We start from the raw sequence: 17,048 nt of genomic DNA, 5'->3' as shown, positions 1-17,048 counted from the left end.
CTTTTTTGATAAGAGTAGAGGTTTTTTGGCACCACACATTCAGAGTAGTTCTGCTCACATTTTTTTATGATAGTCAAGGCAGGTTAAAGTTGTGACACATCTTTGTGGTCTGAAAGGAACAGAGTTCAGGTCTGTATATCCACTTGCTGCTATTTTCTTTGAGTAGAAGACAATGCACTTGACTTTTATTCCACCTTTATTTATAAGTAAAATGAGTATTTTAAACAAAATGTTGCTAAACCATTATTCTTAGTATAATTTATCCTATCATGATGCTTTAGAAGGTGATTCCTTTTTAAATCTGTAGGCAAATATTCCAGCAGTTTTAAGATATCTTGTACATTGTGCTTCCTAGAACTGATGAAGTTTAAAAAAAAGAGGAGTTGTATGACCTTTAAAGGTCTCTTCCAACACAACCTATCCTTTGAAACTATGGTATTTTCTCTGTTTATGCTGTTGGGTTTTTGTAGTTGTTTGTTTTTTCTTGGTGGAATTACTGTCTTCCCTTGTTCATTAAATCTTTAAAACTGGAATTTCATAAGACACTGAGGTAGTTCTGTATTTGGTGCAGATCAAGCAGCAGACCACTCTTTAATAGTAATGCAACATGCCTGTTTTGCAGTGCACCATCACTGTGGATTCTCCTGTGTTCTTACTCTGCAGAGATTGATTATACAGTTAGAATCATCACCATTTGGTTTCAGTGCTTTCTATTTCCTGTAACTGTATATGGCACATCCTACAACTCTGCTACTTTGTGAAAGAGTGTATTGGAGTGCTGTCTTACACTCATTTCAATAGACAGTATGGAAAGTGTTATGGACAGATTGTTAACTGCAGCTGCCTCACCCTCTTGAGCACATTGGGCATGGTTTTCCTTTTCTCAGGGAGCAGTGGGCAGCTCCAAAAAGTTGTACCCTAAGCATTTCTCCTTAATGGTGTCTCCACAGACAACAGGCAGGTGGAAAAGGGCCTAGTTGGAGGTGTTTTTTCCCTTGTGCAATTACTCAGATTGATGCAGGTGTTCTTAATCTATGTAGAGTATTATTGAGGTTCTGCATTGTATTGGGAGCAAAAGGAATACCCACAAAGCATCAGAACTGGGGAGACATCATTTATTTATAATTTTATTTTTTTTAAAGTCACTCTGCATTATCCTATAGAGATTCATTCTGTCTCAATTATGGTCCTTTACCTCCTAGTATGTGCTGAATAGGTAGTTCCATGTTCCTTACACCAAAAGAAGTTTGTTTGTAATCCTCATTTAACGTGTGTTATCCACCACCTTCCATTTTCACTCCAAACAATTGTAGAACAGAGTAAAATCTTGAGTAAAATCTGACATTTTTATGAATCCTCTGAAAGCTAAATACAAGAGGTAGATTGCTACTCAGCATGAATGATTCTGGCAGAATCTTGCTGCTAACAGAAGTCCAATCTTGCAGAATTTACACTCCTATAACTGATACATGGGTATTTGTTCTATTATATTACAAAGAAACCTAGGTTTTGCTGGGAAAGTTATTTTCTTTGAAAGAGAACAGCAGTACCTTCTCTGGAAAAAAGAAAAGTTCTGATATTTTATTTAATACAACTTTCAAAATAACAACATTTCTCTGCTCACACTTAAATATCATTTTGTGATTTTCAGGCATTATTTGACTGGGTAGACATTGCTGGCAGCAAGTTAGCATCTATGTCCCCAGTTGGAACAGATCTAGAGACAGTGAAGCAGCAAACAGAGGAACTTAAGGTATGAATTAGCAGTTTGTTTCCTTTATATTTCCATTGTCTGTATTTTTCTGTGTTGTGTAATATTTTTTGAGAATCAAATGCAATTTTCATTTTCAATTTTTAGTAAAGAAGAATTTGCATGAAAATTTAAAAATATTTAATTGCAAACTTTTCATTTTAAAATGCACTTAATTTAAAAATCTCTAGGGTAGACATTTTATTTTTTCTGATAGCTCAAAAATAGTTGTAGTATCAATCATTCTCTTTCAAAAGCTATGAAGTTATTATGTCTAGGATTCTTCTGCTATGACCTTTATATTTTCTGGTTTCTAACATGAACAGTTTCTTTGATGCTCTGCGAGAAGGCCTCCAAAGCTTTGCTTCTGCCATTTGAGCCTTTGTGTAAATGCTCACACAGATAATGACATTCCCAATACATGACTTCGGTGAAAATTAAAATTCCAGTCTAACTTAGAAACCTGTCTGCATGGATTTGTACTTGTGACCAAATATGCTCCTGATGTTGGGATGCTGTTATGCCATGTTTAAAAAGTAGAGATATGTTAAGATCAGAGAAGGTTCTTGGTTTTGTTGCTCACTTGTAGATTTTGTTGGCTGTGAGCAGGCTGTTTTATATATTTTATGATGTAATTTCAATTGACCTTACATAGTTCAGAACATATGTACACTAGGTGTATTCAGATTGTTGCACCAATTGTGTGTTAATGAGGGTGTTCTGCTAAAGAAAATTTGCTTTCCTGTCAAGAATAATTGCATTTGAACTTTATAGCATTATCACCATCACAACCACAAGAGCTAGAACATAGAATCATTCTATGATTCTATAATCATTATTTGTGTTTCATTTATTTCTATTCTTTTTCTATTTACAATAGCAATTTAAAACAGAAGCTTATCAGCAGCAGATAGAAATGGAAAGACTGAACCATCAGGCAGAACTATTGCTAAAGAAGGCAACACAAGAGAGTGACAAGCACACTGTTCAAGACCCTCTCTCAGAGCTCAGACTATTGTGGGACAGCCTAGAAGACAAAATTATAAGTAGACAGGTAAATAAGCATGGGGGTGGGGGCTTTATTAATGACTTTGTTTTTTGTGAAAAACTCTTTGTTATGCATAATGCTTATATTAATTTACACATTCCTTTTAGTTTGGAAGCTAAAACACCTATATATATTAGGATTTGAATTGTACAATTAGTTGAGTTTTTAAAGCTTCTTTTTAAATTTTCTTTCAGTAATGCTACGTTGAATGATTATTATTTCATTTTGCTTATTTGATGATGTCTTAAGTAGCAGTTGAAAACATGTTTATATGTGCAAAAGTAATAGTAGCAGCTGAGCTGAACAATTGAATAAAATCCCATTAACTTAATATTAAACTATTTTGATGTTATCTCCTTAAATTATCAAGATATGTGAAAGAATCCTTTGAAGTGTATTATTTTTTTCTAAACTAAATAATTTCATGACAAAGAAAAGATTGTAAAGATATGCACCAAATTGCATTTATATTGAAAATATGTGTTAAGTGACTACAAGCTACTAATACATCTGATGAAAGGACCTTCAATCTTAACTCTGGTCTGGTATGGCTTCTTCCAAGGTCAGGAATTTGAGCCTGGAATGCAAGGCTTTACAAGAGAATTTCTAACTCAGCTGTAGTTATAAAGCATTGCCTGTACAGAGTCTTCCTCCCTGGTTTTTATTCTGCCTTATGTGTGGACTCTGCTCTGGATTAGGGTGACTAATGGTAATGAAGACAATTCAACTGATTTGTGAAATGATTTTCTTGTTAACTTTATTTTTACTGTAGCACAAGCTGGAAGGTGCCTTGTTGGCCTTGGGGCAGTTCCAGCATGCCCTGGATGAGTTACTGGCATGGCTGACGCATACAGAAGACTTGCTGAATGAACAGAAACCTGTGGGTGGAGACCCCAAGGCTATTGAAATTGAACTTGCCAAACATCATGTATGTAATTATAAACAATATTGACCAAAATGTTCTTTTGATATTTATCTTAGGGATGAGTCTTCTGATTAAACTTTACATTTGATAAATAATTCTCTACATACACTTTCAAGATGCAGATTATAGCTGAAGTGAAGGCTTAGAATAAGTAATATCTTTCCTCTTACTCCTCCACATTCCTTCCTCTCTTGCATATGCTGTGCAAGTAGCATAAGTTTTAACTAAAAATAAACAGCTTACCCTAGACTCCGCCTCTAATCACCTTTCTTTGACCTAGGGAATTCAAAACCTGAACCTACTACTCTCCCTGAAGCAATAAACTCCTCGATTAGTGCTGTTTAAGCCAGGTCTCACAAACTGCATGGCTCTTGCATATCTTTGGTTCTTTCTTCCCTCTCAGAACATAGTGATTTGTTCTGAATTCTGCAAAATTGGGTGTCAGCTGGTTTAAGCTAAGATGGAAAATGCTTCTCTGAAAATCTGTGCAAACTCCCATCTTTTTCTCTGTGTTACTTGCAACATAGGGTTGTTTGTTTGTTTTAGTATTTTTACTGATCATTGTTATTTTGGAGCCCATGGAAGAATGCTTCTGCTATGCCTTTATTTTAAAACATCTCCTCGGAGTTTTCCCTGACTCTATATGTAACTCTGTGCTCTTCATAATAATGTGTTCTTTCTGGGCTTGAAGATTTCAATTTAATTTTGTAATTCCTCTCCCTTTAAATCTGCCATTTAATTTTTGGCCTGTATATGATGTAAAAAGCACTCACCGTCCATTTTGGATTTTGAGAGAATTGATTGAAATTGACAGTACACAGATAATTAAAGTATTTTCATTGTCTGTGTTAATGCAGCTATGCAGTTTCTGAAAGTTTTTGGGTGGTCAGTTGGAACTTGAACAGAATACAGTATCTACATACCCTATGTGACTATTGTTATAAACAGACCCTTTTAAAATAGAGTAAATAAAATTACAAAACCAGGTTCTGCTCCATGAGCCTTTTATGTTCTTATCGAGCGGAAGTGTTTTACTAGTGAAGAAGCATTGAGACATCATTTGTCAGTGCTGAAGGAGTTCAGCAAAAACATGAATGAAACTACTTCCTCTTCATAATACAGAGTTTATAGGTTAGAAAGTTCACACAGTAGTGCATCCTGTGGTAGCCTGTAAAAATATCTACCTCTTGAATAATTTTGGAAAGAATAGAGCTTGTTCTTAGTGAGTCTCAGCAGGAAGGAAGGGATAAGATGCATCTGCTTCTTTGAATACCTTTTTTCACCCTGTTAGGAAAATAAAATAATCTGGTTCTTAGCTTAGAAGAATTAAAGTAAATGTGATGTGTATTTTGTATTCAAGGTCTACCTGTGACTTGCTATTTCGTATTGTGCTCCATTTGGTTTATTTTTAAGTTTATTTTTGTTTAGCTTTATATTTTTTCCATATGGTAGTACTTTGACGGAGGTGAGTTTGAGTCAGACCCGATGGAAGACAGCAATTCATAAACTTGAATTTCTTCGATAGGGTTGATAATTTTCTTCCCAACCATTTTGTTTATTTCTTTTTCTGTTCTGTATTAAAGCTTTTTTTGCCCTGCCCTCCATCCTTCTGAAAACAGCATGTTTTTCCCCAAATGCACCTTTTGCCTTTTATGGTTTTTACTGTGGTTAGTGATAAGATGTTTTCCAGCAGAAGGAAGAGGTCTTTTGGTGTTAGTAGTACAACCATCCCCCAGCTTTTAGCACAGGTCAGGTGTCCTGGTAGCCTGACATGACGTGAAAGGAGTTGTAGCCATGATAGGCACAAGAAGACATTGTAGCAGCTGGGTTGTTGTATAGCACAGCAGGCACATAGTATTCAAAGCAAAATCCTGTTAAAGGAAAGTATATAATACATTTAAAAAGTGAAGAAATAATTATTCCCTAGCACTACTAAAAACCTTTAATAATTTCAGAAATACATGCTTTCAGAAGGAATATATTATTTTTTTCCAAGATACAAAAATTAGCTTTAGTATTTTGTCAGAATGGTTACTGCCAGAATTATTAGTGCTTTTGATTGAAGAGGTCTAAGAGCTTTAATATGTGATGCCTGTGCTGATGTTTAACTTGTCTTGTCCTTGGACTACAACTGGTTCAATCACTGGAGTGCCTTCAGTCAGTAACTTACCAATATGGCCATGCTGTGTTACAATTGTAGGTGCTACAAAATGATGTTTTCGCTCATCAGTCTACGGTGGAAGCTGTTAAAAAAGCAGGAAATGACCTGATTGAATCAAGTGCTGTTGAAGAAGCAAGTAATTTACGGAGCAAGCTGGAACTCCTGAATCAGCGCTGGCAAAACTTGTTGGAAAAAACAGAGCAAAGGAAACAGCAGCTGGATAGTGCCTTGATCCAGGTGAGCAGGAAATTATCAAATATAGAGATAACTCAGAAAAAGTGTATTTTACATGAAATACACAGATACGTGTATTAGAAGTTGGCCTAAATCAAAACCATGGTGCAGATGCTCCTGAATTTGGAGAAAGTTTGAATCCAGCTGTATCAGGGAAAACATTGGTCTCACAGTAGTTATTTTGACTGCTTTCATGATTTCTACGGTTTTTGTTCTTATCCTTTAGATTGAATTGAGCTAGTTTGTTTGCTTTTTCCTTTTCCCCCTCTTCTTTAATTTCCTTTGGTTATTACAAATATCTGATTAAACCAGTTGCCAATGTGCTTATACATCTGAGCTGGTATTGGAATGGAGAAGATGTAAGTTATCTCTAAAATGATGTGGTATAATTTAGGCTCAAGGTTTCCATGGTGAAGTTGAGGATCTGCAGCAATGGCTGACAGACACTGAACGTCAGCTGTTGGCATCAAAACCTGTTGGAGGCTTACCAGAAACAGCAAGAGAGCAGCTTAATGCACATATGGTAAGTATCAGTATTAGAATGCTTTGCAAATTGCATTTCAGGACTAACTATCTTTTAAGACTGTTTTTTGTAAATACAGAGTGTGTTCTATATATCACAATGTCTGTACAGTGTCTTAAACAAATTTAATAGCCTTCAAAACAACACTGTTATTTACAGTGTAGTTTAGTAGCCTGTTGGGGCATGCCCAAAGCTGAACCATTATTAGTATAGAGACAAATAAAACAACTTTTGTATCTTGACAAAAGGTATTTGCAGATTTTTCAGTGATTCCTATTCTTCTTTTCCCTTCTGACCCCATAACTAAGTTTATGATTTTTCTAAAGTTTGAAGATTAACCTAAAAATGGCCTACATTCACCTTGATTTAAGAGGTTTGATCCTTTATTCCTTATCTAATCAAATTTGACAGTAGTCATCATTAGCATAGAAGTAAGAAAGACTACTGGCTCGTAGAGGCTGAGCATTAATTAGAAATGGCAAGCTGACCAGGATGCCTGAATTATTCCCTTTCTTTCTCTTTCAAGAGACATTCTGTGGCTTTCTCTACTCCCATAGAACCATAGAGTTTAAAAAAGACACACTTGATCTCTTTCCTCTAAGGAAGGTGGTTCTTACTGCTCCATTTGTGTAAAATCATGATGTGCTATTAGGCCAAAATATAAGCCCAGACCTTGTGATCTAAACCTCTGAATTCCTGGCTCAGATGTAACAGTGATACTTAACGAACTGTCCTTGAACAGGAATATGCCTGACCTGACACTTCCAATTAGAATGCTGAATTGTCATAATGTTTAAAAAATCAGATTTTTTTTTTTGAATGATGCTAAAGATCATGGCTTACCAACATGAGGCACTTTTTGTTTCCTTCTTTTTTGTCCTCAGAAATTTGCCAGTATTTGTAATTGATAGGGAAACTAATTCACAATTTTAAAATCAGTTAAGACAGAAAACTAAATCCAAACACAAATACTCCTGTGGTTTTGAATTCCTGTAATCCTTTTCTTTTTGTCATAAAGAAAAAACAAAAAGGGAAAAAATAGGTGGTGAGATTTTTTTCCCCTGTGAGAGTGGACCGTAATCATGATTCCTTGAAAGTCGGTGACAATCTTTCCTTTTTTCATCCTGCACTTAGATCAAGATGCAAAACTTTTCCATGGAAACTTCAGGATTTTCTTTTAATACATTCTTTGTTATGCTAATTTTCTACACATTTCATGTTTACAGAGTGATTAGTTAAAGGGCCTTTAAATTCAGTGTTATAGTCTGAAAAAGTCTGACTGTCCCCAGTAATATGCATTCTAGGGTACAATCCCTCCCTGACTGTACATGTACAATGTACATGTACAGTAAATGTATATGCACATTTTAGCAGGGGTTACTGACCTGGTGGCCATCTGCAGGCACTGACTGCTATCAACCCTTAAAGTACAGAACTTTATTTCCTTTTGGTTAAACCTTAGTAGACATGTGCAGATATGTGTTAACTCTCTCTCTCTCCTTTTATTTTTTATTTTTTTCTGAAATGTTGAGGCCACTTCTCATGTTGTCTACTGCAGTCCAAATTCAAACTTGGCTCTAAGTGATTAGAGCCAACTGTGTTAATTACTGATGTGAAACTGACGGAGAAAGTTTTGCACTACATTTTGATTTGTTCCTCTTTGGAAATAATGTTATTAACCATGTTCTTTAGTATAAGGCCTGTTTCCACAGATGTGAATAAAATATATGAATAAAATACATGAATAAAAGAACCTCAGCCATAATTGGTTCACAAATGGAGTTGAGACTGGGCTGCATTTCCAGTTAAAGCAGCTCCAGGAAAACAAAAGTTATGAAGAGACATTACAGGATACAAGTAGGAAAGGGGCTTAAAAATACACCTTTTTAGCTGTCCCAGTGCTGCTCAGACCATCCCTCTCCTTTTCTTATCACTGTTTTCAGTTTCTTCCTGAAGTAGTAGGAGGAAGCAGGCTAGGGTACACCAGTTTCAATAGTTCTCAGTAAGAAAACAAAAAAGCTTTCTGTTGTGTGAAAATCTTAAGCTCATGAATGAACCTGCTTCTTGCTTTGCCCTCCTATGTGGTCAGGTACAGCCCTGTGTATAGTATCCCTTAACCCCCAAAAAATGTTTGGTTAGGCTCTTTTCCTGAGAATCAGAGGAAAAACTTTTTTTTTTGCAAGTCGCTTATTCCTCATCTCCTTGTGAAGATGTTCCTCATTTCTGAGTCTGCAGCAACTTTGTTGGTACATTTTGATTTGCCTGTTACCAATACTGAGCATGTCTTTTTGAGTCAGACAGATGCATGGGAGCTCCCAGACTGTTGCCAGCTTACCTTTAACATGATTTAAAAAGCATAATTATTAGAATAGTTAACAGGTAAAACATGTTGTTGCCATTATTATTACAGCTTTCTCTTAATGTCTGAAATGTCTCCAGTGCTCGTGCCTGGCAAGTGAAGGAAGATACTGACAATGTTTTGAAGGGTACTGGATAGGTCTGGACTTCTAGCACACTGTGTAATGCTGGCACTTTTTGTGTCAGACACAGATGGACTTTAAACCAACCAAGTTGTAGCAACTCTTCTTCAATAAGTGCATAGTACTTTGCCAGTCACTGAAACTCAAAGACATTGACAGACAATACAAGTTTCCATTTCCTGAGGGACTGTGTCCCTCATTTTATCATTTGGGTTTTTATGAATTACATGTGTTTCCTTTGCTAGTTTTAATCATACCTGATAAATGTTGGGGGAGGAGTAAATATTATATAGGAATTTATAAATAGTATTGAATTTCTACCTTATTATTTCTGGTCCTTTATTTAGGAACTTTGTGCTGCCTTTGAGGCTAAAGAAGAGACATACAAGTGTCTAATGCAGAAAGGCCAGCAGATGCTTGCAAGATGCCCAGAGTCTGCTGAAACAAATGTTGAGCAGGACATAAATAACTTAAAAGAAAAATGGGAATCTGTGCAAACAAAACTCAGTGAAAGAAAAGTAAGTGTTTTTACATTAAAAATTGAAGTGTAAATCATGCATTTTAGTGTGTTAATGATCAGGTTTTTTTATGGATGCATACTTGCCACATTTTTACATTTAAAATCAGTTGTAGAGACTGACATAATTCAGTAATATGTTTAGAAAGTTCTGGGGAAAATAAGATTCAAGAAGTTAATTATCCATAACTGGGGAGGAGTATGGTGAGAATGGCACAAATCTGTTCCACAGAAATATATTAACTGATACTGTTAATACTCATTTGGTAGGACTAGGGGTTTTTTTGGTTTTATTGCAGTAATTGTAGACATGAGAGACTGAATGATCCTTCAAGTTGATCTCCTCAGTACAGAATTGCTGTGTTAATTTTCCTAGATTTTTTCTTAAAGTTCCCAAACACTTGGCCTTTTACCATTTACTTCAAGTGTCTACCTTCTCTTCTAACAGAACAATAGCATGATTTCACTGATATGCAGCATACGTTTTCTTGTTATTAATTTCATGTGGCTTTCATTCCGTCACGAAATATAGTCCACTTGTTCTAACTCAAACAAAGAGAATACATATGATTGCAAACAGAGAAACTTACAGCACTGATAAGTATAAAGAACAAATATTTAACTCAAAACTTAGCTGTATTTTAAAGTTACAGTGCTGATGTAAGGTAATAATAGAGTAAAAATGGCAAACAAATTAATTCCCAACATGAGCACCTTCTTGCAGGAAGCTGTAAGGTTGGAGTGCTCAGTGAGGTCAGCAGTGTGAATGTTTGAAAATCTCTGACTGCTGTCTCACGATCAACAAAGTTCTATATCCCAAATTAGTTTCTTTTCGGGCAACCAAAATGACAATTGGACTTTATTAAAAAGAAGTGCTCTAGGAAAACTTATTCTTCATTAAGTGCAGGAGAATAATTTTTATGAGCTACTTGATGCTCTTCCAAGTGCACTACCACCTTAGATTTCTGAAATTCAACTGGTTTTGCATTGAACTTGATAAATCAAATGTCCCATTTGGATTAAGTAGTAGGGAATATGTTCTAATGTGGAAAAATTTATCTTGATACCAGCTGCTGTATTTTCTATTAATCTGTTACAATAATTTTGTTCTAACTTCTGTATCCATCTCCTTGAATATGCTTGAATATAGGTTGTTATTTTAAAACTCTGAAACTTTGAATTGGAAAAGTGTTTTAAAATGCTAAAGTAAAATGGTTTACTCCAAAGTGCTGAACTAAAATGGTTTCCTTGGCTGAAGCCCGTGCACAATATCAGCCTCTAATGAAGTTTGGCCTGTCTTTACAGACCAAACTGGAAGAAGCCCTCAATTTAGCAATGGAGTTCCACAACTCACTTCAAGATTTCATCAACTGGCTTACTCAGGCTGAGCAGACTCTAACTGCAGCTTCTCGGCCAAGTCTTATCTTGGACACTGTCTTATTTCAAATTGATGAACACAAGGTATGTAAAGAAACAGATGTGTAATGTTTTTCTCCCACTCTGTGGAGATACTGTAACAATGTCCAAATGAACCCTATAATGCTGGCACTCAGAGAAACATTTCATTTGTTTTAAAATTGTGTTTTGTAGTCTTTCTCACTACATCATTCTTTATCAGACTGTGTTTTTTCAGTGTTTACCCAACACAGTACTCAGTAATTTTTACCCTTTTTTTCCAAGGTTTTTGCCACAGAAGTGAACTCTCATCGAGATCAGGTCATAGAGCTGGACAAAACTGGAACCCATTTGAAATATTTCAGCCAGAAACAGGACGTTGTCCTTATTAAGAATCTGCTGATTAGTGTACAGAGTCGATGGGAAAAAGTAGTCCAACGCTTAGTTGAAAGGGGAAGAGCTTTGGATGATGCAAGGAAAAGAGCCAAACAGGTAATGGGACAACAGCTGTTATATAGCTCTTTGAACTTAGTTGTAATTGCATCCAGATTCTTGAAGAATATGATGCTTTAAAGCACTTACAAAGCAAGCCTGGGTTTAGTGTAACAGACAGTGTTGAGTTAGTGGAGCAAATTCTGTGATTCAATCCCAGAGCACTTCATTTGGGAGGTGAAAGCATCGTTTTCAACCCAAGCAGTGACTTCTGTGTGCAGTATAAGATAGTCTGAAAAAAGTTACAGTATGGATTCCAGATGTGCATTAGTGCCATCTGTCTTCAAAAAGATGTTTCATAATCAACCCTGTATGTTTTAAAGAATGTGATTAACCCTTTACACTGATATCTGGGAGTATTTTCTTCTTGGGTCTGTGTTGTGTCCTGATTAGACTCCACACTTATCACTCAATCTCTTACGTTAGTTACTAAACCAATATCTTCTGTGTGGTAAGATATCTCCATTTATTTCCTTATAAACATGGAGAGGTTGTTTTTTGGGTGTAGGGGTGCTGTTCTCACAGTTTTCTTTATTTGGGAGCATCTGTGTATTTTTCCTTAGATACATGTTTCTGTCACATAAGTGATAAGATGCAAAATGTGTGAGAGGAATGTAAGCTGTTTAAATATCAATAGGAAGTTCTAGCTCTTTTCTAATCAAGGGAACATTATCATTCAAGATTTGGTGATGTTCACAGCTAAACCACATTCCAATGTTCACCACTACCACCACTCAGTTCACAGAGCAAGAAGTTCTTTGGGCAATGAATTAGCCCATAAGCCAATCGTGTTTCTTATTTTCCAGCAGTTTCTCTTGTGCTTTCACACACACAGCAGTTCTGCAATGAGATGGGTTTCATCTCAATATGCATTTACAAAGCTGAATACAGTGTTATTAAGATGACAACTGTGTGTGTAGAGTGTGGAAGGAGTACTGAAGGCTGTTGGTGTCAAAGCCTAATCCACAGCCCTGAGCAACAGTGTCTTAGATACCTTGAAAGGTTTCTGAACTAGTTTCTTGTGCTTCCATGTATAGGCAGCCCAGGCAAGAGGAATTTTCAAGAGAGAGAGAAATGACAAACTTAGAAAAATCAAAACCCAAACGGGTGACACTTTGTGAAAGCTGGTTGAATCTTTACTTTTTCCCTGCTTCCTTTCCTGAAGTGTTCTTTTCTTTGAAACAGGAAGGAAGATCAAAAATCTGTTCCTTGCTTGTCAATATAGCATTTGATATAATGAGAGCTTTTATAAGAGTTACAGGGAACATCTTGGGCAGTCATGCAGACGGAAGCTTTCGCCAGTGATTTACTGCCTTGGTCCCATATAAGCAATAGCTAAGCCCAGTTCTTTATTTACTATCCATTACTAAAACTGTAGAAATTTAAATTTGGTATTACCAGTATGTCTGGTATGACATGGTATGACATGGTATTACCAGTATGTCTCTGACAGGTACATATGATGTGTGCACATCATGTACATTAAAGGTTGTTATCTCACTTGGTGATGGGAGAGTACTAGCCCAGACCAGTTCTGTTTCAGAGACCAGGAAGAAAAAATAATCAAATTTTGTCCAAGTTTTAAATCTTGATTGAGGTTTAATGATATTGGACTGTTTCATGAACCAGTGAATTTTAACGTCTATGCAAATCTGATTTTTCTTTAGTTCCATGAAGCCTGGCATAAACTTATGGAATGGCTGGAAGAATCAGAGAAGTCTCTGGACTCAGATCTTGAAATTGCAAATGACCCTGACAAAATAAAGATGCAGCTTGCACAGCATAAGGTGAGTCATGACACACAAAATGCCCAGTGAAATGTAGGTAAGTCTTTCGGCCTTGTATTGTTCAGTCATCAAAAAAGTAGATTTTTGGCCTCACTGCAATGGGGTGTTTATTCACCTCAAGTTAAATAATGGTATTTTAACAGGTTGTGAATGAAAATAACTTTTCACAGTACCTGATATGTGAAGGAATGGTTAAAAATGAAGAGGAAAGAATAATACAGCACCATGGAAACTTTAAAAAGCAGATTAATACAATTTCAGAATAGGGATCTCTGAAGAGGCTTTCTTTCAGTTCCTAAGCCTAAAATTTACTATCTGCTTACTTGGGCTGAGATTTTTCTTTTAATACTGCAGGACGCCTTCAAAAGTGAAAAAAATCTTAATCAAATACTTTGATTGGCAGTTGTTTTTTATCAAAAGTGGAAATATTAATGAAATCCCCATGAAAGCACTGTGAAAGTATTACAGCAAATACTGCTTTCATGTTTCTCTTTATTGGATTAAAAATTCTTAAAACATCTTTTCAGAAATTCAGCTGTGAATATGTAAAAATTTCTCTCATTCACTTAGCTTTTCAAACTTGATAATGTAAAGCTCTGTAATTCAATCAGACAGAGCAAAAGCAATACCAGAAGTAATCTTTACTTCATTTTGACATCTTTAAAATGCCTGGAATAATATAGAGTTGAGGGTCAAGTAGATGAGTGGTAGAATCTTTAGAGGTATGATTGTGTCTTAAGATTTCTCTTGGGGCAGTTTCATTAAACACTAGAGTAATTCAGTTTTCTAAATTTTGGCAAAAATTTTCTTTTTATGTTGGTTTTATTGTTCTCCATTTACTCCTGGTTTTTTTTTTCATATTTCACAGTATCCTGATTGCAAATCTAATTTTTTCTTTTCACTGTAACTTCTGGTGATTGCTATTACCTCTGACAAATTTTGTCATATATAATAATGACTTCATCAGTCTGCTTGATTTTTTTTATCATCTCTCAGGTTGCATGACTTGTTTATCATCCAGGAAAACATTCTACTTTAATATAGCGAGAGCTGGTAATTGATCAAGCAAAAATAGTTTTACCTGTGTCTGCTGTTAAAAATCTTTAGATTAAAACCTACGTTAACATTCTGTTATGCCAACTCTGCATTTGGGATTGCTGCTGTTACCAGAATTTGAAGTCAGTGAGCTGAACGAGCAGGGGGGAATCTTGCTGTTACGATAGAGTTTTACTAATCTTCTAATCCTTTCACTTCTCTCTTTTCTTTACATATTCAAATTCTTCACGAGTATGGTCAGCACTGTGACTTTGCTTTGAGGTTTTCAGGACTCTACTGTATTTTCATCCCATCTTCAGAAATGTTAAACCTTATAAACTTGATATGTGCTTTATACCTGCAGCAGTATGTTTTATGAGACCAAGCTTCCTCAAATGGACTGGCAGACTCATCATTTCTGTCACTGATATATTTTCTTCAATTTCTTTCATGTAAAAAGCCTGCAGAGCATTACAGCTTGAGTTGCTTAAATCTCATTACAGAATGGGATGAAATTGGTACAGGCACATAAGGATTGAAACTGGTGATCTGGAGAAAAAAGATGAATGTGTGTGAGAGAGGGAGTTTGGTGAACTTTGTGACTTTAAACTTCAAACACCACCCTCTCAAGAAATCAACTCAATTGTTTTTTAATGAGTTGTCAAACCTCCCAACACTGCAACGTCCTTCCTTGTATTTTGAGTCTTTTCCTTCCACTCCCACATACACTCTCTGTGTGTCATTGTCTTTTCTGTCCAGCCTTGAAGGTTTCCTTGCTCCATTTAGTTAAGGATTTTGCTATCCCATCTGAATGTGTGCTGTAAGCAATAATTTGGACTCGCTCTTTGCCAGTCGTTACTGCCAAAAAAAAAGTCCCTGAAAGAGAAAAGCCAAGATAATATGTTTTCTCTCTCACTCATATCTAGCATGTTGCCAGGGACTTTTGGGGTTTATTCATAGTCTGTTTATTGGAATTTTTTTCTCATTTTTAGGAGTCAGGAATGGAAAAACCCGCACTAGGTCACCCAATCTGTTCCTGTGCTAGTGCTGATGTTCTTACTGAACATTTATATGAATCTGGCTAATTTTATCTCTATGGGCCAATCTTCCTTAGAAGAAAGGTACCTAGCTGAAAAAAAAATCTCAGTAATTAACTTACCTATCTGTTCCTGGCAGCTTAAACCAAAATCTACTCTCAGTTATACCTGAAGTCAAAGGAAAGTAGATATGGTTTAGTCTCAGGGAATGAGGTAACTGCAACCCTTTGTCATCTTTAAATCTTTTTTTCCTGTATGATCCTTCTTTGGCAGCAATTTAATTGTTGTTTCCTTGTGCAAAGTAGTAAACAAAACCTATCAAAGAAAAGAAGCCTAGATATATTGTTTGTATTGAAGGAACTGTTATAAGAAATGGTTATTTTGAAAATTATATTTATTTTTACTGTAGTCCTAGCTTGACAATTATGTTTTTTCTTAAAGTTTTTTTCTTGTTTTATATGAGGAAAATGAAAGAATAGTAAGGAAATACTAAATTACCAAACAAATATTGGTTCTTTGGTAACAGAAGAACTTGAAAATATTTGATGCTGTATAGAAGGGTTTTCTAAAGCAAACTTGTGATTTTTTTTTCCAACTGATTCCCTGCTAGCACTTCATGTAGGTGTGAAATAAAACATTTCAAGCATTTCTGCAATTTAAAAACTGCCTTGTTGGGCTGGTGCTGTCTTTGGCCAATGTTCCTTCATATAATTATTTACTCTGTCAGTCAGTTAATTCCTGTGTGGTATCAGATGAATTGTGTTTCTTGTGCTCTTCTGTGCCTGTGAAAAGCTTCCAGAGGATCTGTGCAAAAGGAGCTGGCAGAGCTGGCAGTCAGACTCTGTCACTGTCATTGTCCAAAGTTCTGGGACTCAGAAACCTGCTTGTGATTTTTACTTCTAGCACAGATTGAGTTATTTGGATGTTTCCTGACTGCTGCTTCTTCGCAGAGGTTTCCCAGCCTGTTCATATTGAGCTAAACTGGAATAACCTTTGTAGCTCTTGGGGAGCTTTACAAGTGACTTGAAATCTTAGTTTGTAAGAATGTAGTGCAAAGAATGCTCAGTTAATGGCTCCCAAAGTAGCAGTTCTTTCACGTCTGTCTGACTATTAGGCTGAAATTTGGGAATACTATGGCAGGAATCATTGCCCTCACCGAAGGTGGGATTTTCCCAAAGTTGTTCCAGTAAGCAGAGAGCTACATTTCCAGAGAAGGACAAAAAGCAGGGGTCTCCTAGTGTCAAGCCTCAGGTAGCACTAGCATAGAAATTTTGCAGTAAGTTTAAATTTTACTGTATAAAATACAGTAATATTTATAATTTATGTTGCGGATAGTATGTCAAAAATGACTTAACAATGGTCTGTAAGCAGTTAATGATATACGGATATTTTCTCTTTTTTTCCCATATATATAGGAATTCCAGAAATCTCTTGGTGCCAAACATTCTGTGTATGATACCACAAATAGGACTGGACGTTCCTTGAAAGAGAAAACCACCTTGGCTGATGACAATTTGAAACTTGATGACATGCTGAGTGAACTAAGAGATAAATGGGATACAATTTGTGGAAAGTCAGTGGAAAGGTAAATGAAATGCAACGAATTATTCATTAAATAAGGAAAAGGCTTCGATTTTTGGAATTTGTTGTGTAAAAGTAGAACC

The 17,048-nt window shown here is 35.9% G+C and overlaps 1 protein-coding gene across 34 annotated transcripts in view; it reads left to right on the top strand.

The window, feature by feature from the left end:
* Positions 1-17,048, top strand: part of DST (dystonin) — a 286,720-nt gene that overhangs the window by 244,857 nt on the left and 24,815 nt on the right. For all 34 annotated transcript variants that reach the window (XM_072926480.1, XM_072926476.1, XM_072926483.1 and 31 more), the window contains 10 exons: positions 1,652-1,753; positions 2,631-2,804; positions 3,571-3,726; positions 5,924-6,121; positions 6,513-6,641; positions 9,469-9,639; positions 10,944-11,099; positions 11,319-11,525; positions 13,193-13,312; positions 16,800-16,969. In XM_072926480.1, the coding sequence (XP_072782581.1) occupies positions 1,652-1,753; positions 2,631-2,804; positions 3,571-3,726; positions 5,924-6,121; positions 6,513-6,641; positions 9,469-9,639; positions 10,944-11,099; positions 11,319-11,525; positions 13,193-13,312; positions 16,800-16,969 (1,583 nt within the window). The remainder of the gene's footprint in view (positions 1-1,651; positions 1,754-2,630; positions 2,805-3,570; positions 3,727-5,923; positions 6,122-6,512; positions 6,642-9,468; positions 9,640-10,943; positions 11,100-11,318; positions 11,526-13,192; positions 13,313-16,799; positions 16,970-17,048) is intronic.

The sequence above is a fragment of the Taeniopygia guttata genome, chromosome 3 (genome assembly GCF_048771995.1).
Source record: "Taeniopygia guttata chromosome 3, bTaeGut7.mat, whole genome shotgun sequence".
NCBI classification, from domain to species: domain Eukaryota; kingdom Metazoa; phylum Chordata; class Aves; order Passeriformes; family Estrildidae; genus Taeniopygia; species Taeniopygia guttata.
Note: the sequence above shows the minus strand (reverse complement) of the source record. Positions and strands in the feature narration are given on the sequence as shown.